The 21522-nt window shown below is 41.1% G+C and overlaps 2 protein-coding genes across 5 annotated transcripts; one reads left to right on the forward strand and one right to left on the reverse strand.

The window, feature by feature from the left end:
• Positions 1-26: 26 nt before the first annotated feature.
• ndufaf6 (NADH:ubiquinone oxidoreductase complex assembly factor 6) lies at positions 27-10620 on the forward strand. 4 transcript variants are annotated; one of them, XM_023989019.2, is made up of 9 exons: positions 27-430; positions 819-918; positions 4050-4172; positions 4505-4561; positions 4657-4759; positions 6119-6252; positions 7636-7737; positions 9006-9062; positions 10022-10620. In XM_023989019.2, the coding sequence occupies exons 1-9, from the start codon at positions 240-242 to the stop codon at positions 10148-10150; spliced, it is 996 nt and encodes a 331-aa protein (XP_023844787.1). In that variant the 5' UTR covers positions 27-239; the 3' UTR covers positions 10151-10620. The 4 variants fall into 4 exon arrangements, with proteins under 4 accessions (XP_023844787.1, XP_023844788.1, XP_023844789.1 ...); XM_023989020.2 differs by having other exon boundaries at positions 31-430; positions 9295-10620; XM_023989021.2 differs by having other exon boundaries at positions 202-430; positions 819-922.
• An 8252-nt stretch (positions 10621-18872) lies between these two features.
• Positions 18873-20999, reverse strand: LOC139027828 (beta-2 adrenergic receptor). Its single transcript, XM_070443821.1, has one exon. It carries the CDS (start codon positions 20978-20980, stop codon positions 19916-19918), a length of 1065 nt encoding a protein of 354 aa, XP_070299922.1. The 5' UTR covers positions 20981-20999; the 3' UTR covers positions 18873-19915.
• Positions 21000-21522: the final 523 nt, after the last annotated feature.

Genomic DNA, 21522 nt, shown 5'->3' on the forward strand with positions numbered 1-21522 from the left:
TTTGCCTGCTGCAAACGTCCACTATAAATGACACTGAAATGCACAGTTGTAGCTGCCACATATTGTTCGTTAAATTAGCAAAGTTAACCAATAATTAACTAACTTGAGACAAATACTTTACCTAAAACGAGTGTTCTGTATTTAAAAATACAACATAAAGCGGAACACAAATTAAATAGGGAGGAAGACTTTTGTTGCGACACAAGGTAAGGGTGAAAGTTTAAGGGTATGTTGTCAACATGGCATCTGGCATTAGTGCAAAGCATGGATTATTAACCACAAAATGTTCGGTGTTTCACTCACTCCAAAGAAAGATATTGCCACACGCTATTTGCATTCAACGACCTACAGAAGTGAAATGTCTACGAGCTTCAACAAACTCTACTATAGAGTCGCAGCACAACGAAAAATACTGTATCGATATTGTGAGGTAAGCAAGCTAACTTGCTAGCTAGCTAAATATGGCTCCAAATGGTATGACTTGCAAGCATCTTTCTATGCACACATTGCATGGGCCCTCTGTGACTGGCTACATTGTCTCTCTGTGACTGGCTACATTGTCTCTCTGTGACTGGCTACATTGTCTCTGTGACTGGCTACATTGTCCAAATTTTCCTCATTGAAATGCTTTGAAGAGAATTGGAATTTCAGTTTATATACTGAATTGAAATGGAATTGACCCCAACCCTGGCTAGTTTGTTTTTGTTACATGTGTTACTGCATCCAATGTTTTCATTGCGAAGAAGTTAGTCCACCACTAGCATTACACTTGACTTGTTTCGATTAACTTGCCTGTGTTCACTGCCTTGTTTCCCCAGGTCTCGGGACTATGACGGTTTTGTGTCCTCCCTGCTTCTCCCTGAGGATGCCCGGCGCTCCTCACTGGCCCTGAGGGCCTTCAATGTCGAGCTGGCTCAGGCAGGTATTCCAGCAAGTTCAGTACTGAGTGCCTTCAGAAAGTATTCATACCCCTTGACTTGTTCCACATTTTGTGTTACAGCCTGAATTCAAAATGGAATATATATACACTGCTCAAAAAAATAAAGGGAACACTTAAACAACACAATGTAACTCCAAGTCAATCACACTTCTGTGAAATCAAACTGTCCACTTAGGAAGCACACATGATATGACAATAATCTCACATGCTGTTGTGCAAATGGAATAGACAAAAGGTGGAAATTATAGCAATTAGCAAGACACCCAATAAAGGTGGGTTCTGCAGGTGGTGACACAGACCACTTCTCAGCTCCTATGCTCTTGGCTGATGTTTTTGGTCACTTTTGAATGCTGGCGGTGCTTTCACTCTAGTGGTAGCATGAGAGGAGTCTACAACCCCAACGTGGCTCAGGTAGTGCAGTTCATCCAGGATGGCACATCATGCGAGCTGTGGCAAAAAGGTTTGCTGTGTCTGTCAGCGTAGTGTCCCGAGCATGGAGGCGCTACCAGGAGACAGGCCAGTACATCAGGAGACGTGGAGGAGGCCGTAGGAGGGCACAACCCAGCAGCAGGAGCTACTCCGCTTTTGTGCAAGGGAGGTTAGGAGGAGCACTGCCAGAGCCCTGCAAAATGACCTCCAGCAGGGCCACAAATGTGCATGTGTCTGTAAAAAGGTCAGAAACAGACTCCATGAGGGTGGTATGAGGGCCCGACGTCCACAGGTGGGGGCCTGCTGGAGGTCATTTTTGCAGGGCTCGGGCAGTGCTCCTCCTTGCACAAAGGCGAGGTGAGCGGTCCTGCTGCTGGTTGTTGCCCTCTAGCCTCCTCCACGTCTCCTGATGTACTGGCCTGTCTCCTGGTAGCGGCCTCCATGCTCGGGACATACGCTGACAGACACAGCAAACCTTTTTGCCACAGTCTCGCATTGATGTGCCATCCTGGATGAACTGCACTACCTGAGCCACTTGTGTGGGTTGTAGACTCCGTCTCATGCTACCACTAGAGTGAAAGCACCGCCAGCATTCAAAAGTGACCAAAACATCAGCCAGGAAGCATAGGAACTGAGAAGTGTTTTGTGGTCACCACCTGCAGAACCATTCCTTTATTGGGGGTGTCTTGCTAATTGCTATAATTTCCACCTTTTGTCTATTCCATTTGCACAAACAGCATGTGAAATTTATTGTCATCAGTGTTGCTCCTAAGTGGACAGTTTTGATTTCACAGAAGTTTGATTTCACAGAAGTGTGATTGACTTGGAGTTACATTGTGTTGTTTAAGTGTTCCCTTTATTTTTTTGAGCAGTGTATATATATATATTTTTTATAATATCACCATCTTAAACAATACTTCATATGAAAAGTTGAGAGAAAATTCAAATGTATTTAAAATTAAATACAGAAATATCTTGTTTATATAAGTATTCACACCCCTGAGTCAATACTTTGTAGAAGCACCTTTGGCAGCGATTACAACTCAGTCTTTCTGGGTAAGTCTCTAAGAGCTTTGAACACCTGGATTGTGCAACATTGGCCATTATAATTTTCTAAATTCTTCAAGCTCTGTCAAATTGGTTGTTGATGATTGCTAGATAACCTCTTTCAGGTCTTGCTATACATTTTTAAAGCAGATTTAAGTCAAAACTGTAACTCGGACACTCAGTAACATTCACTGTCTTCTTGGTAAGCAACTCAAGTGTAGATTTGGCCTTGTTTTAGGTTATGGTCCTGCTGAAAGGTGAATTTGTCTTCCAGTGTCTGTTGGAAAGCAGACTGAACCAGGTTTTCCTTTAGGATGTTGCCTGTGCTTAGCTCTCTTTTATTTTTTATCCCCAAAAACTCCCTATTCCTGGCCGATGATAAGCAAACCCATAACATGACGCAGCCACCACCATGCTTGAAAATATGAAGAGTGGAACTCAGTGATGTGTTGGATATGCCCCAAACATAACACTTTTTATTCAGGACATAAAGGTCATATCTTTGCCACATTTTTTGCAGTTTTACTTTAGTGCCATATTGCAAACAGGATGCCTGTTTTGGAATATATTTATTCTGTACAGGCTTCCTCATTTTCACTCTTGTCAATTAAGTTAGTATTGTGGAGTAACTACAATGTTGTTGATCCATCCTCCATTTTCACAGCCATTAAACTCTGTAATGGTTTTAGTCATCATTGGCCTCATGGTGAAATCCCTGAGCGGTTTACTTCCTCTCCGGCAACTGAGTTAGGAATGACGCCTGTATCTTTGTAGTGACTGGGTGTATTGATACACTATCCAAAGTGTAATTAATAACTTCACCATGCTCAAAGGGATTTTCAATGTCTGCTTTTTTTATTTTAGCCATCTACCAATAGGTGCCCTTCTTTGCGAGGCATTGGAAAACCTCCCCAGTCTTTGTGGTTGAATCTGTGTTTGAAATTCACTGCTCGACTAAGGAAACTTACAATGATCTGTATGTGTGGGGTACAGAGATGAGGTAATCATTCAAAAATCATGTTAAACACTATTGCACACACACTGAGTCCATGCAGCTTATTATGTGACTTGTTTATTACATTTTTAATCCTGAACTTATTTTGGCTTGCCATAACAAATGGGTTGAATGCTTATTGACTCAATACATTTCAGGTTTTAATTTTGTATTAATTTGTAAACATTTAGAAAAACATAATTCCACTTTGACATTATGGGGTATTGTGTGTAGGCCAGTGACCAAAAAAACTCAATTTAATCAATTTTAAATTCAAGCTGTAACACAAAATGTGTAAAGAGTTGAGGGGTGTGAATACTTTCTGAAGGCGCTGTATGAATAAATATACATATATTGGAAATTATGATACTATAATCCTCAATGGGGTGGTCATATGTCCAATACATGTCCAGAGCTAAGTGTTGATGTTCAGGCAKCCTGCTATTGAAGGTAGTGCTGTTATGTCTAGAATAATACATCAACCTATAGACCTAGATATGAACATGGATAACAGTGAGTGAATGGTCTAGTAAAGCAATACATTTTTCGTGCAACTCTATATGCCTAACAGTTTAAACTCATTCAATGAAGTCTTCTGAAAGGGATTGAGAAAACCCTCATTTTTTGTTTCTCTCCAAGGTGAAGGACTCTGTTTCCCAGAAGACTATAGGTCTGATGCGGATGCAGTTCTGGAAGACTACAGTGGAGGAGATCTACAGGGACGACCCCCCAGTGCAGCCTGTCAGTGCAGAACTATGGAGGGTCTGTCTGGAGTAGACGTTTTCATTTTCAGTGCTGGATTTGCAACTGTGGCTATTACAGTCGACTGTATATCGTTTGGACTTTGCATATAGCCTGGTTTCTTCCTAGGTTCTGGCCTTTCTAGGGAGTTTTTCCTAGCCACCGTGCTTCTACACCTGCATTGCTTGCTGTTTGGGGTTTTAGGCTTGGTTTCTGTACAGCACTTTGAGATATCAGCTGATGTAAGAAGGGCTTTATAAATACATTTGATTTGATGCATAGCATTAAACATAGCTTTTCCAATGCATTCGATGTGTACTGTTTTAAACATCTTCAAATGTCTCATTTTGCAGGCGGTGAAGAAACACTACCTGACAAAGAGGTGGATGCTTAGGATAATCTCTGAGAGAGTAAGCAAATGTTGCATTTTAGGTCATGGATTTGTGTGGATTCAATTCTAGTTCTGTTTCATTTATTTGAATAATGTCTCTACTGTTGCCAACAGGAGAAAGACATGGAAGACAGAGCTTATAGAAACCTCCAGGAGTTGGAGGCCTATTCAGACAATACCCAGTCCTCACTACTGTACCTTCTTCTGGAGAGTTTAGGTGTGCAGGTGTATCTGTGTTTTGTGCTTGACTCCACTGACTGAAGAGAATGTACAGCATGTGCATTGTTCTGTTCCCGGGGGGGGGGGGGGGCATCGAATTTATAGTCACAATTAACTTCCCAGTGTTCAAGTACCTCTTTAGAAATGATGAGAATCGTGCTTGCCAATGCAGCACATTGACTAAAATGAGAAAGATGAGAATTGCAGCCACCGAATGGAACATTGCCTGGAACTTTAATTGTGCCTTGTCTAATGATACCATGTCTTCCATGGCGTTACAGAGCGCTCTATGCATAATTGCACATTGAAAATGCCATCAGAATGAATCAATATAGCCACTGATCTCCTGTAGATTTTTGTTGAAAGGCTGGACAACAGAAATTACCCATAATTTCCACTCTACATGAAATGAATGACTATGACTCTGCTCCTTCCCTCTCTGGAAGAACCCTGACAGGAACAGTCACATTATACTGTGGATGTACGGTGCATTCGGAAAGTTTTCAGACCCCTTGACTTTTTCCACATGTTACTTTACAGCCTTATTTGTCATACCCAAATAGACTCGAGGCTGTAATCGCTGCCAAATGTTCTTCAACAAAGTACTGAGTAAAGGGTCTGAATACTTATGAAATATTACATTTATATCAAACATTTCTGAAAACCTTTATTTTCTTTATCAGTATGGGGTATTGTGTGTAGATTGAGGAAAAAACAAAAAATTTAATCAATTTTAGAATAAGGCTGTAACATAACAGAATGTGGCAAATCAAGGGGTCTGTATACTTTCCCGAATGCCCTGTATACAAAATAATGATTACTTATGCAGATTGTTTTATGACTTGAGAGGGAGACTTAGAAGCAGGTCAAGCTGTATTTACTTGCGCGATTAATTAAGTGGCATTTCTGAATCTCAAGTACCTGCGTTTCTGTCAATCATTCGCATGTTCTTTTGTGGAATGTCATTATTTTGCCCCCCTCTGCAAAGGAACCTGTCACACTTGTTCCAGTCTAATTGACTAGAAGAGTCATCTGACTCAAAGCCTCAACCTATTTCAAGTACTGGGCACTCAGCATGAAAGCATTTCCCAGTTATTAATATCAAAGTGTGTGCGCTTAATTGTTGTGATAAATAGTACATACAAGAGAACAGTGTCTGCTTAAGGTTTTAGCATGGTTCTAGTCAATCAAAAACAGTAACTAGGTTTCTGAAGTAAACTAGAAGACATTCTTCTTGTACCTAGACAAAGTGTATTTAATACAATAGAGTTTATTTGTTTTAAAAGGGGTGCTATGTTTTAACTTTAGTTATTTTCTGCCTTCCCTGATTCCCTTTGTGTGTGGTGTTTTTGTCCAGGTGTGAAAGATGTCCATGCTGATCATGCTGCCAGCCACATTGGTAAGGCCCAGGGGATCGTGATGTGCCTAAGAGCCACGCCTTACAACAGCAGCAGACGCAAAGTCTACCTACCTATGGACATCTGCATGCTGGTGAGTGACCATATCTGCAGAAGAGGTATCAAAATTATGACTTTCCTGCTGGTGACGTTTTGTACAGATGGATGCCATACTGCCATTCCAGAGAGATATATATATATATATCTAACACACACACACACACACACACACACAGGCCTTTATGTCACATGATATTCCAGCTAGACCGGTTTGGCATTATCAACACAGTGAGGGAGTGTGTCACTACTCCAAATGCAGTATGCCAGAGGCACAGTTATAATGAAACCCTATGACAAATGCACTGGCTGTAGTTACAAGTCAAATTCACAGCTTTGTCTGATCCATCTGTCAACAAGGCCTCTGAGCCACAGCTGAAGTGACAGGGGACTGTGTGCAGCTGGTTTATGATGTGACATCAGGAGATGTTTTTACCCCTACTAGTCCAGTGTGTGTGACATTAGTGACCTCGTCAGGTTTATGGAGGCCTCCAGGTCATTTGCCTAGCACTATTGTTTTGACACCTGGGGGCACTATTGTAACATCATAAAGGTCTAGTCCTGAGCTCAACTGAAGCTCCACCCCCCACATTAAAGCTCGCTAAAGCCTGGTGGGTTTTCTCCACTTTCTGTGTCATTAAGGGACAGTGAGTGCTTTGCAATTTCCCAGTTATTTTCATCCGGTCATAAGTTCATTGCTCTGGTCGTAAGCGGAAGGGACTGTTGGTGTCCAGGGGTTTAACTACTGCAGCCTCTGTCTGTGGTGATGTTACATTTATACAGGCTTTGGCAGTGGACCCTCTGTATGTTTGTTTTGTTGTTGCTCCCATTGCTTGACAACAGCTTCTAGCCTAGCTAATAACTTGCAATACCAAGCTTCATTGCATTCAAATAGTATTGAAGTTCCCTGACTTGATTGTTTAGTTTGTCAAGCTAACGTGTGTAGCAGCATGTCTACAGACACCGACTGCCTTGTGTTTTTGGGCAATACAAATCTCCTTGTTCTCATATTATTGTTAAACTATATCAAACTAAACTCCTTATTTGTGGAATAAGATTCAGATTACCCTTTTTATATATATTTTTTGCTGTCAAACTATCCGACTTCTACTCAGTTTCTAAACAACTTCTGTCTATCAGGGGGCTGATGGCCACAGTGCCGTAAACAGACCTCAGGGCAGCCTGAGGCCATAATAACAGTTTAAAGGAGAGCGAACTGAGATCTGACAATTGCTATACATGCCGTGAATAATGGAGATAATTATCGAGAGCTTCACTTTATTCGCCCCATTTAGAGGCCATATGCTCTCAGCATGAACAATTGGTTTGCTCGGCTAGATTAGTGGTTTGAAGGAACAAATCTCTCCTGTGTGAATAAGTGGTGTGAACAAAGGTGTGTGTGTGTGTGTGTCACCACCAGCACAGAGCCTCCCAGGAGGACTTCATCCGAGGAAGCCGGGAACAGAATGTGAGAGACGTGGTATATGACATTGCCAGCCAAGCCCACGTACACCTACAACACGTACGTACCCTCATGACATCAGGACAGTGTTCCTCCAATGTTATTTGATGGGCTGTTCTTGCCGAACAGATTTACTGCTTGGCTGAAAAACCCAGTCTTCAATAAGATTTGATTCAATTACATTTTTCATCCAGTCCTGATAAAAAAAATAAAAAAAAAATGGAGGGCTCTGACAATGTGTTCTCATGTGGGATCAGTCGTTTTCTCTCATGGTTACTACAATGCGTTTTTTACCTGTACGACACATACACTACCGTTCAAAAGTTTGGGGTCACTTAGAAATGTCCTTGTTTTTGAAAGAAAAGCAAAAAAAAATTGTCCATTAAAATAACATCAAATTGATCAGAAATACAGTGTAGACATTGTTAATGTTGTAAATGACTATTGTAGCTGGAAACGGCAGATTTTTTATGGAATATCTACATAGGCGTACAGAGGCCCATTATCAGCAACCATCACTCCTGTGTTCCAATGGCACGTTGTGTTAGCCTTTTAAAATGATAAACTTGGATTAGCTAATTGATCATTAGAAAACCCTTTTGCAATTATGTTAGCACAGCTGAAAACTGTTGCTGATTTAAAGAAGCAATAAAACTGGCCTTCTTTAGACTAGTTGAGTATCTGGATCATCAGCATTTGTGGGTTCGATTACAGGCTCAAAATGGCCAGAAACAAAGGACTTTCTTCTGAAACTAGTCAGTCTATTCTTGTTCTGAGACATGAAGGCTATTCCATGCGAGAAATTGCCAAGAAACTGAAGATCTCGTACAACGCTGTGAATGCCAAAGGTCTGCAAGGCTGTAATTGCTGCAAATCGAGAATTCTTTGAAAACAAATTTTGAAGGACACAATTTATTATTTCAATGGAAAAATCATTATTTATAACCTTGTCAATGTCTTGACTATATTTCCTATTCATTTTGCAACTAATTTCAAGTCTGTTTTCCATGAAAACAAGGACATTTCTAAGTGACCCCAAACTTTTGAACGGTAGTGTACATAATCAATTAACGTTGATGATACTTGTAACTTTGTTTTATTGTGAGCTTCAAGTTAATTAAGGCTTGTTTGTACACAAAAGGGATTGAAAAGAGAAGCAGGCCGAAATTAAGTAGCTACTGGTGTTTTGTATATGCATTGATTTTTGCATGTTTTGTATATGCATTGATTTTTGCATGTCTACAGACCTCCATTTGTTATAAAACAGATTATATCTTAATTAGCCTGTGTTGGTCATTTTACTCAGTTTGAACCTTTTGTCTCCACAGGCCAGATCATTCAGCAAGAACATACCATCTTCACCTTTCCCTGCCTTCCTCCAAACGGTGGGTTGTTGTTGTTATTATTATAAGAATGATTAGCATTTATTGGGTTAGGTTGTGGTCACTGTGACTGACATAACATCTTGAAAAGGGTCATATTTACTAAAACGTTGACCGAAGACAAGACTCATGAACTGATCTATGGGGCTTCTTTAGTCCTGGCACCAGGGAAGAGACCAGGTCTGTGTGTTAGTTTCACTTCAAGTTCTCTTATCATTTTAATCCTCCAACCTAGGTAAGGAGGAGCAGCATCTGTTGAACGGTCCTTTCTCCTCCTCAACCACCTTCCAATATCCTGACATGGCTGTCTTGCCTATCCCTCCCTCCCATCACAGCATGCTCCCCATCAGTTGGCCAGACAGACCTTTTTAATGCTCCAATTTAATCGCACCAGACAGACCACCAAGGGACTGCATTATGGGCTCTTACTACTGGCACTCTCAAAAGCAGTCTGATTCCCCACAGAGAAGAGGCATGAAAGAGAGCAATAAAGGAAGGGCAGAACATATTAACCAGAGCCTTGAGAATGAGGCCAAGGTGAAGAATTTGAGGTAGACAAATGCCCCGCATCGTGTGTTTATGTTTTGAAGGGTGGATGGTCACAATGCTTGAGTGCTCCAACCAGCAGGGGCATGATGGTAATTAGAGAAAGAGAGAACATTAATCCACTCAGTTCTGTGTTCCTCTCTATCCAGGACAATTTCCACAAATATGATGTTCTATTGCTGCCGGTGCTATAACTATGTTAATCTGTTCTGACGCCTTAAAGGCTCCTTCCTCTCAGCTGCTGAGTCATGTTTTACGCCGGGCTGACTTTGTGCGTCTAGGGCAAAGAGGAAGCACTTTCTTCAGCTCAGATAATGCTCACGCTAGCTACCACATGTAGAGTATAAGGACTGACACACACACACCGCGTGTTGATGCTGTGGATGCTGTTTCCCTCTTTCTGGCTGCTGTTCTAGGTGGTGCTGGAGGACTACCTTCAAAGGGTGCAGCGTGTAGACTTTGATGTGTTCCATCCCAGCCTACAGAAAAGAAACCCACTGATCCCCATCCAGCTTTATATTCGCTCCTGGAAAAAGACCTATTGACCTGTATGGTGGGACCTTATCGTTTGCCCTATTGTAATTTTATACCAGGTTTAAACATCCGATTTCCCAAAGTCCCGCTCTCGTATGTTGGATTCTAAGTAGACCAATCTACAACAGTGGATTTCAAGAGACTCCTCCATCTATGATGTCAGCACTCCCCAGAAAAGGATTCTGATCTAAAACATGCCTCTGCCATCTAAACCAGTTCACCTGTGTTATTCCCTGTTGTAGACTAGACAGCTGAGGACCACAGACATAGATTATTGTAAAGCAATAACTACAGTACTGGAGACTGAACTGATGCCCTGATATATTGAATATTTTCAGTAATAAATCGTGTAGCCATGTTGGTCTGTGTTTTCGCCCCTTTTTAAAGCTCTTAAATAAAGATGTTACAACCATAATAACAGTACTTAAGTCACAATGACATAATGATGACATTTAAATAAAATCTAGAGCTTTTTACGTGACTTAAGTGTGATTATCACTGTCATATTTGTGGAACAGGCTGTATACATTCACAACATAGCTTTTTACCAGCACAAAATGATATGGTACTGTTGCTCCTGACAACCGTTTACAGCTAAAGTAGGATGCAAGTGTGTAATTAGCGTAGTGCTTAGTTTACCAGAGAATTTCCGCCTCCAGTTGATCGTTTTGATCTGGACCAGATGCCAGGTTGTGGAGTTGAAAAGAAAAGGGCCGTTTTGAACGGTTTATGTACTTTTAGGTTTTATTCTTCAAAAGCAGGAAACTCTATAAGGCTTTACCTTAAAGAATGTCACAGAGAGGGCCAGGTCGTTCACCCAGGGTAGTTTTATTATTTATGATAAATGATGTATTTTCCTCCCTGTTGTGAAGTCAGTGTATTCCAGACCCTGATAATGACCTCTTCAGACTAGGCTACCCAAGCCCTTCTGCCCTTAACAGAAGGGAAAGTCCTCCCATCACACTTTTTCTGCCTGGTCTCAATGATGCAGAGAGCTGTTGCCTTCCAGTGATTCATTGGGTTCTATGTTCCCAAGCCACCCTCTGTGCTACTTCTGTCCCCTTAAGGCTGTTTCTCATACATGCAAATCCCTGTGGCCATTCGTTAGATCGATGTTTCATCCTACCATGGCAATCTTGATGCAGTAAATGGACTACTGATAAAATGAAGTTGAAGCAATCCAGTGAAGTCCTGGACAAGTGCCATGTTTTGATGAGAAGTACTTCCAAAGGGAGAGACAGCGAGAGGGAGAAAGAGGCTAGAAGAGACCTAGGATAAAAGGATGTTTGATAGGTTGGTTTATACCTTCACCCAAGATGAGCGAGCATTGTCACAATTTATGAATTTTTTGTCGCCAAGCCTGTGACGGCCAAAATAAAATAACATGCACACAGGCAGAACTCAAATCAAATGCACCTTTTTTTTTAACCAAGATGCCAGCATGTGATGGCCAAATATGGTGTGTGATGGCGAGTCAGTTCTCTATAGTACTGCCACTGTCTCTTTCAGAGAGAGAACACTGGTCTCATCCAAAGTGTTCTATTCCACATTGGTTCAGCGTCATTTTGTTTTATACACACATTTATTCAACCAGTGTGTGCCCAGTGGATCAGAATGAAACCAACTTGATTGTCACCTCGCCATTTAACTTCCTGCATTGTGCCGATGTGTTCTCTTGAAAACAGTTTGTTTAATAATGTAGGAATGATGACTTTGTTGAAAAGTGACTTGCAGTCTGAAGGGTGACCTATAATATGCTAAGAAAATGTTTCTTCCAGTAGATGACACTTTTCTTGTCTTACTAAGTATTGCTAGAATGTCAGTGGGGTGGTTCAAGATATGTCAGTGGGGTGGTTCAAATTAAGTCTGAGGTAACTGAACTGTGTGAACCTAGAACGATTGGTGTAGTGGCACTGCTGCTGGTACAAAGCATCTGGTCCTGTTATACTTCAAAGGAGGAGAGAGCGAACCAGGTATGAGTCATCAAGCCCCCAACTAGAATGCTAATGATCAAGCATCAGTAATAGGTCGTATTATGGTCTGTTGCTGTGGAAACCTGCTCATCCTTCCAAGACTGATAACATGTGTCAATGGTAAAGATGTTGATTGTTATTCTAAGTACTATAGGCACACTAATCCAAGAGATGTTGACCTGTGGTCTAGATGTACAACTTAATTGCATCAACATGATGCCAATTTTACTTTTATATAACCATTTAGCGTCTAAATGCAGAATTGCATTTGATGGGATTGTCAAGCTAAATAAATTGCTGTGATGCACAACATATTGAGATTAAATGTAAATTGTGTGCTGAACCCTATGTGACTTGACTTCTACACCTGCATTACTAGCTGTTTGGGGTTTTAGGCTGGGTGTCTGTACAGCACTTCGAGATATTAGCTGATGTACGAAGGGCTATATAAAATAAAATTGATTGATTGATTGATTGACAAGGTTCCCTGTAGTCAAAAGCCTACTAATTCCATATTGCAGGAAATATAGGTCCATCCCAGCTCTTGATCCATTCTGTACCAAACAAAAATATAAATGCAACATGGAACAATTTCTAAGATTTTACTGAGTTACAGTTCATCTAAATTAGATTACGACCTAATGAAAATAAATTAATTAGGTCGTAATCTATGGATTTTAGATGACTGGGAATACAGATATGCATCGATTGGCCACAGGTACCTTTTAAAAAAAGTAGGGGCATGGATCAGAAAATCAGTCAGAATCTGGTGTGACCATCATTTGCTATTTACCTCTTGAGCTGTCTATCCTCCTGACTGGTGTTTCTTATTTTTAAGAAACTTAATATGCTTCCCTGTATCTCTGCTAAAATCTGGGTAAAAGATTGAAAAGAATGTGAGTCTTATCCAGTACATTTAGTAATTGCTTGCTTTTCTAAAGTCTACCAACCTTGCCAGCTAAAATACAGGTAACTGACAAAATAAAGGAAACACTTGAGTAAATGAGAAATACCAAATATATTGAAAGCCGGTGCTTCCACATGTGTGGTTCCTGAGTTAATTAAGCAATTAACATTCCATCATGCTTAGGGTCATGTATAGAAATGCTGGGCAGGCCATTATTTTCACTATTATTTTGGCTACCATGGCTCTGCCCCAATAGGATGACAATGCCCCGATCCACAGTGCACAAGTGGTCACTGAATGGTTTGATGAGCATGAAAACAATGTAAACCATATGTCATGGCGGTCTCAGTCACCAGATCTCAACCCAATTGAAAACTTATGGGAGATTCTGGAGCGGTGCCTGAGACAGCGTTTTCCACCCCAACAAAACACCAACTTATGAAATTTCTCATGAAAGAATGGTGTTGCGTCCCTCCAATAGAGTCCCAGACACTTAGAATCTATGCCAAGGTGCATTTAAGCTGTTCTGGCTTGTGATGGCCCAACACCCTATTAAAACATGTTATGTTAGTGTTTCCTTTATTTTGGCAGTTACCTGTAGTTGGACAAGCTAACTACTGTAGTGGCTTTTTGGTAGCTAGTTATGAGGTTAGCAGATAGGTTTCCAATCTGGGCTAGTTTAAGCCAACTTCATAAAATGCTAGTAGTATTACAGAAAAACAACACTTTTTTAAATGTATTTTATTTATCTTTTAAACAGGACAAATCTGAAGTACCCCTGTGCCCCCTATGGGCATGACACCTCTGTATATGAACATATGCCCAGTCATACCCAGAAACACAGACAGTTATCTAATTCTGGAGGATCTATTGTCACTGTTGAAACCGAAGTTGAGAATGTGTCTGATAGGAAACATGATCATGTAAAGTGTGAGGAACAAGGGGTTAGGAGGAAGAACTAGTAAACAACTCCTGCTGTTCTGTTCAACTTCTTCAAAGGAAGTGGTGGGTAAGTAGGAAGGCTCCTGATGCTTACCAACTTGAAAAGATGCACAATGGCTCCTGCCCTGTGCGTGGGGGCAGATTGGTTAGCTAATTGTAATTTTTGTGACTGATCCAGAGTCATGCCAGATAGGTTCATGCCAACATCAGATTGAAGACCTTTTTACAGCCACATTCCCTCAGCAGGGTTGCATAATGAGACAAGAGGGGAAATCATCAGAGAAGAGTAGGCTGGGAATAGATAATGGAATAAACTGAGTTTATCATTTCTCTCTTGTCAAGTCCACTATTCACATTTTATCCTTTGAAATTGCTGGCAGGTAGAGATAATGAATATATCACCCATACCAGTCACAGGACTTCTGTTGCTTCAAGCAGGTCCAAACAAACTGCATACTCAGGCCCTAGACATGTTTAGATGAATGCAGTTTAATACATCTGGTCTCCTTCTGTAAACAGCATTTTGATGAGTACATGAATCTTAGAGTGTTATGTAGCATAAGAATTATATTTCTGACTTATCCTGCTGGACACACTGTTCCGGGTTTCGATTCACTAAGGCGTTCGGTTTTTATGGAGATTACAAAATGTATCTCTGGGAGGTACTTAAATACTCCCTGGTTCCCCCACAATAGATGTTTACAGAGGAGCTGTAAAGGACTAACTCTTAAAACACCTGAAAAGCCCTCCCACATGCACCGAACAAACACTACAATCCTTTTAGCCATAGATTTGATGTACTTCTTAAAGCAACTTCTCCTCTTCTATTATTTTCCATGGCAACCTATTTTAGATGTTATTCTATGTCATTACTGTGATGTTACATAAGAACCTCAAGGTTGTATGGGTTTATTCAGAGAACTTGGGTATTTCATGAAGTTCTACTGTTGTGTGGTTTACTGGTTGGAAACACTTGGTTAACATTATGGACTTGATGTAGCCTACAAGATAGAAATGACAATCACAACAATCGTATGCTGAATATACTGTAAATAACGCTGAAGGAGAGTGCATGCTAAATCAAACACATCAAAAAAGGGGCAACCGAATCAATATCATTAATATTTCATAACTACTTGCTGAGAAAGACAGCAACATCAACTTACACCCCTTAGTCATGGCATCTTGCTTCTCAGATTTTCATATCTAGAGGCAATTACGTTAGTAAATAGAGAGAAACATGGGGAAATATAGTACATTGTTTTTTATAAGCACTGGACACACACTAAGTCTCTTAAAGCTGATAGTGTTTTGTCATTTAGGAGTGTCAAATGAAGAAAATGAAGAAATTGAAATACTGGATGTGCTCCTTTCATCTGCTGCTGGGTTATGAGTGTAATGAAAATGGCTCTGCGTTCTGCTAATTTAATTTTGTCACCTAGTATGCCTACTTTTCACATAATTGTTGTCAAAGTGGACTTCACCCCATAGTAACACTGTATGTGATAGGCTATGAAAGTGCTTGACAGAAAGCTCAAATATTATTTTTGAACTGTTACCCTTTTTAGCTTTTGTGTGAATAATGTAGAAGCCTGCTATGGCCTGCTATAATCACTTCAGGGGCTACTTCTTGATAACCAATTTGTTCTTATATTTCCAGTATCAGCATGAAGCTCATGGTGGTTAGGCTAGTTAGTTAGGCTAGTTATAGCCTTGGATAATGAAGGAAGAGTGAAAAAAAAATAATAATGACATGAGAGAGGGAAGACAAATGCCTTTGGACTCTCTTAGATTAAGGTCAATCTTATTCACTCAGCTGAAGAAAGGATCCTTATTCCCATCATTTGTTTTGCACTTTACATTTTGAAAGCTATTTATTGAAGTGAAGTAAACATGAGCCTTTTCATCTAAACAACAAAGGTAATAATGCCACAAATTAAGTCTGAGGTATGTCAGCGCCGTGTTGCCTGTTAGCTACTGCGAGACCCATAATCAAAGGTTATTTCAGTAGAACTATTGTGTCTTTCTAAAGAGGATTGTAGGTAACTTCAATGTGTGTGTGTGTGTGTGTGTGTGAGAGAAAGAGAGCGTGTGTGCATGTATTGCAGTGCAGTCGCTCTGTCTCTCTCTCCCTCTCTCTGTGGTGACGTACAAATGTCAACCTCACCATGTGTATGTACATTTATTGCAGTCTCTCTCTCTCTCTTTGTCAACTTCACCATTGGTCCAGATGCCTTAGTAACATATGTAATTCTGAGAAGAAAGAGGATATACAGTATACTGAACAAAAATATAAACGCAACATGCAACGATTTTACCTAGTTACAGTTCAAATAAGGAAATCTGTCAATGGAAATAAATAAATTAGGCTCTAATCTATAGATTTCACATGAGTGGGCAGGGGCGCAGCCATGGCTGGCGCCTGGGAGGGCATAGGCTCACCCATTTGGGAGCCAGGCCCACCCACTGGGGAGCCAAGCCCAGCCAATCAGATTGAGTTTTTCCCCACAAATTTATTACAGAGAGAAATACTCCTCGGTTCCATCAGCTGTCTGGATGGCTGGTCTCAGACGATCCCGCAGGTGAAGAAGCCAGATGTGGAGGTTCTGGACTGGCATGGTTAAACATGGTCGGCGTAAGTGAGGCCAACTGGATGTACTGACAAATTTTCTAAAACGACGTTGTAACAAAAAATATAAAGGCAACATGTAAAGTCTTGTTCCCGTGTTTCATGAGCTGAAAGAAAAGATCCCAGACATAGAGAAATGGTAGAGAAATTAACATTAAATTATCTGGCAACAGCTCAGGTGGACATTCCTGCAGTCAGCATGCAAATTGCACGCTCCCTCAAAACTTGAGACATCTGTGGCATCTGTGACTAAACTGCACATTTTAGAGTGGCCTTTTATTGTCCCCAGCACAAGGTGCACATGTGTAATGATCATGCTTTTTAATCAGCTTCTTGATATGCCACACCTGTCAAGTGGATGGATTATCTTGCCAAAAGAGAAATTAACACTAACACAGATGTAAACAAATTTGTGCACAACATTTGAGATACATTTTTGTGTGTATGGAAAATGTATTGGATCTTTTATTTCAGCTCAAGAAACATGGGAACAACACTTTACATGTTGCCTTTATATTTGTGTTCAGTATATATTGGTCTCATGGCCTTAGAAGGGGCTAAGCAGAGAATCTTGGTAGGGGATAAAAACCATCTGCACAGAAACGTGACTGGCACACTTTCCAGGGCTTTCCTCCTAACTCCAGGTGTAGTACAAACAATTAATAAATAACCTGTCTTTGTTTACAATGGGTCTAAAGAGAGGGGACGCTGCCACGAATTTCAAATAAGCAAACCTAAACTTTCCTTACAATAGCTACTATTCACATTTGCAGTTGCAGTGCAGTTCTTTTAAATTAGCTAACAGTGGTGATGTTTTCAAGATGATTATTTTTTATTTTTGCCACAAATGGTAAGACGGACAACAAAATCTCTGCTATCGCCACCTTGTGTATGTTGCTATTCGTGGGTCTAGGACATATGGACCTGCTAGAGCAAGGGGGCCGTACTTCTGGCCCATGAGACATTAAAAATCCGGCCCATGAGACATAAAAAAATATATATATATATATTTTGTTGCTCGTTTTTCTCCACAATTTCGTGGTATCCAATTGTCCTATCGCTGCAACTCCCGTATGGACTCGGGAGAGGCGAAGGTCGAGAGCCGTGGGTCCTCCAAAACACGACCCAGCCAAGCCGCACTGTTTCTTGACACAATGCCCACTTAAGCCGGAAGCCAGCCGCACCAATGTGTTGGAGGAAATACCGTACACCTGGCGACCGTGTCAGTGTGCATGCGCCCGGCCCACCACAGGAGTTGCTGGAGCACGATGGGACAAGGAAATCTCGGCCTTCCAAACCCTCTCCTAACCCGGACGATGCTGGGCCAATTGTCCGCCGCCTCATGGGTCTCCCAGTCACAGCCAGCTGTGACACAGCCTGGGATTGAACCCGGGTCTGTAGTGATGCCTTAGACCGCTGCGCTACTTGGGAGGCCCCGCAAAGGGATTTTAACAAACAATTGATCCCCCCCAAAAATGCATCCCTCTGTTGAATTTCAAAATCCCGATGTGGCCCTCAGTCAAAAAGTTTGCCCATACACCCCTGTGTTAGAGCGTCATGTTACTAAAGGTGCGCGTTGCTCCCCCCAAAAAGGATCCAGCCAAGCGCATGCACGCTCCTAGATCTATGAAGTGAAATGAGGAGAGACCTTTAAGCGCACAGCTAGCGCGCGAGTGGGGGGGCGAAGAGCATTTGCGCGATGGTTCTCATGTGAATGGTCAGTCGCCACGAAAAAGAGTGGCAGCGCAAGGCTGGATATCAGAGAAGAAACTCATGATTGCAGCTCCGCGGAGCCGTAATCCCAAAAACGAAATTTAAGACAGGTTTAGAAAAATTCCAACTCTGCTCATACCACTGGCAACGTTTGAATATTTTCTCCCTGTGTGTATGTGCGTGCGCGTACGAGTGGGTGTATGCGTAATCAGATTGACAATGATGGACACTTCGGCCTGCCTATAGGACACCTATAATAGAACAGACGCATTACACATCTTCTTCATCATCATCGTATTCATTCCTTTCAGGCTACCATTTTAATATCCAACTATTATAATTTCTGCACAAAACAAATTAATATGCTGCCATGTTCTTGTTAATGTTGAGATTGACCCTCTGCGCCCTCACACGCCGCTCTACCCCAAAGTAGCCTATCAGAGTGAGGTGAGGTGTAGCTCCCGTCTGTGATTATGGTGATAATAGAAAGTGCGACTTCCACCCATCTGACCAGGCTCCCTAAATTGTATTTGTAACAAAAATACATTTATTTTTAATAGTCAGAGAACACATTGTGTCAATAATACCACATATTTGAGCAAGTGCAGTACACACAGTTTACACGCAGACAAGTATTGCTAACTAAAAACAATCATTTCACAAAATGGCTAAGTGTGCGCTGAACATGACATAGCCTAAGTAAGACAAAGCTGCTCTACCATCATATTTGAAAACGTGTTATGCTTTTATGATGTAATTTTATTTTTTATTGTTGGACATAAAAGACTGGGAAAACACCAGCAAATCAGCTCCAAGTGATTTGAATTTTTGGAATCTGTTCCAAAGTATTCCAAAAATTTGAGAAATATACACTGAGTAGACAAAACATTAAGAACACCTCTTTACATGACATAGTCAGACCAGGTAAATCTAGGTGAAAGCTATGATCGCTTATTGATGTCACTGTATTAAATCCACTTCAATCAGTGTATATGAAGGGGAGGAGACTAGTTAAGGAAGGATTTTTAAACCTTGATACAATTGAGACATGGATTGTGTATGTGTGCCATTCAGAGGGTGAATGGGCAAGACAAAAAATGTAAGTGCCTTTGAACGAGTTATGGTAGTAGTTGCCAGGCGCACCGGTTTGTGTCAAGAACCGCAATACTGCTGGGTTATTCACGTTTAACAGTTTCCCGTGTGTATCAAGAATAGTCCGCCACCCAAAGACATCCAACCCATTTGACACAACTGTGGGAAGCATTGGTTTTCCTAATGTTTGGTATACTCAGGTTATGTGATCGTAAACAAATATAAGCAATGTTTGAAATTATTGTTATAGTCAAATATTATCTATTAGGGCTTCTTGCGGTAAATGTGTAGTCGACACATTATTTGTAATTATGTTACTGCCCCTTAACCAAAAAATCTGCCTGCGGCTGAACCTAGTTGATGATCCCTGCCCTAACAGGTGTGTGCGTAAAGCATCGATCACATAGATACTATAGCCTAGCATTTCTCTGTAGGCTGCTTTGCTTTCGTTATTACATTGTCTTTGGTACCATTATCATAAGTCCGTCTTTTCGACATGTACAGAAATGTCAAAATGAGATTAAGACAAAATGTCCACCGTTTTTGAGGTCTTGGAGACATTCTTGATTTGGGAAGGAATCAGAAGCTTGTGCGCGCGCAGCCTAAACTTCTGGTCTCTCACGCTGTATATTATAACATTCCAACAGCTATTCGTCGTCAGTATCCAAAAAGCAAAAAGCGAAAAGTTGCACCATTCGTTTCCAAKAACATTTCCCACGACAAAGACAGCAATGGGGGTGAAGGATAACGTAAAAGCCAGCGTTAAGGTCCCTATCGTTTTGGCAGCCTTGATATCGGAGAAAGTGGGTTTGGAGCCGCTTTGGCTTTCGCTTTCAGCCAGATGTTTTCTCTGCTTTGAGTTCTGGCGTATGCTAGACAATGAAATTATATTTATCACCACGGTTCCACCAAGGAGTGTGAAATCAAACGCSGGAAAGAGCAGGAGAATGTTCCATGCCTGGGAAGGAAACGTGTCGATGGTGCCYAGTGCGTAATTGCACATTCTACTACAAAGGTTATATTCAAGGGCAATTTCATTGCTGAAAATCATCGGAGACACTGCCAGAAAGAAACTTCCCATCCATGAGAAGAGTATGAGGATAGTGGTCCGTTTGCGCGTAATGACTGATTCCTTGTGCAACGGCCTCAAAACTGCGATGCTCCGTTCGATAGTAAGGAAAAATATAGTCGTAATGGACACAAAGGTGCAGCCAGCAAAAATGGGGCCAATTAAATTGCACGGGTGAAAAGTTGTTGCTTGTGAATTGTTCACGATCCATTCTGGCGCGGAGTTGTTCAACATAAGCGACACCTCTGCGTAAACGGAGACTGGCACCACAAATATCCCTACCGCCAAGTCAGCCACCGCTAGCGACGCTTTCAGATATCCCTGGGGCGTATGAAAGTGCTTAGTTCCGCACAGTACGGCTAATGTCACGGAGTTGCCGAACAAGATAGCAAAAATCAAGATGACCATAAAAACGACCATCAAAATCTTGTTGGTCAGAGCACAGCAACACAGAGTACAGTTTGTCGGCTCGGTTCCCTCTGGCAGCATGATTGGTCTATATGAGAAACAGACCATGAACTGAAGTTACTGTAATAAGGATGACTATCTTCCTCTCTTCAACTGCATGTTACAGCAAGAACAGCTGTGGTAAACATATTTGACTCCAGGACAGGGCACGCGTCGAGCTGTCACTACGAGTAAAGCAATGACGTCATATATAGTCATGACAGCAGCTGGAATAGTAAATACAGATTATATTATTGGTAAAGTGGATTTCATAACGGAAATCTTGCAACCCTAATATTTGATAATAATGAAAAAAAGACGATAAAATGTACTAAAAACATAATATTCTAGGCTATTGTTATACAGTAGGCCAATCGCAATTATAAGAGTCGTTATTGCAGATGGTAGAAACACCTCACTTACTTTAAATAGATTTTCAAATTATTAGATATAAAATTCACCAATATGCTTTATTGGGCACACATAGGCCTACACAGTGGCTGCATCTTTTGCTCCAATTGAAATATTCCATATATAATTCCTCTCATAAAATAATGAAATATGACAGATTACTATTCTCAAACCCACTTTTTCAGATGACTCTTGGAGAC

The sequence above is a fragment of the Salvelinus sp. IW2-2015 genome, linkage group LG6.1 (genome assembly GCF_002910315.2).
Source record: "Salvelinus sp. IW2-2015 linkage group LG6.1, ASM291031v2, whole genome shotgun sequence".
Taxonomy (NCBI): Eukaryota; Metazoa; Chordata; class Actinopteri; order Salmoniformes; family Salmonidae; genus Salvelinus; species Salvelinus sp. IW2-2015.

Excerpts from the sequence above, each read along its gene's own strand:
- ndufaf6 (XM_023989019.2), top strand. The coding sequence starts at position 240 with ATGGCATCTGGCATTAGTGCAAAGCATGGATTATTAACCACAAAATGT. Across the intron at positions 4,760-6,118 it reads CCTTCTTCTGGAGAGTTTAG|GTGTGAAAGATGTCCATGCT; the intron begins GTGTGCAGGTGT and ends GTTTTTGTCCAG. Across the intron at positions 6,253-7,635 it reads CTATGGACATCTGCATGCTG|CACAGAGCCTCCCAGGAGGA; the intron begins GTGAGTGACCAT and ends TGTCACCACCAG.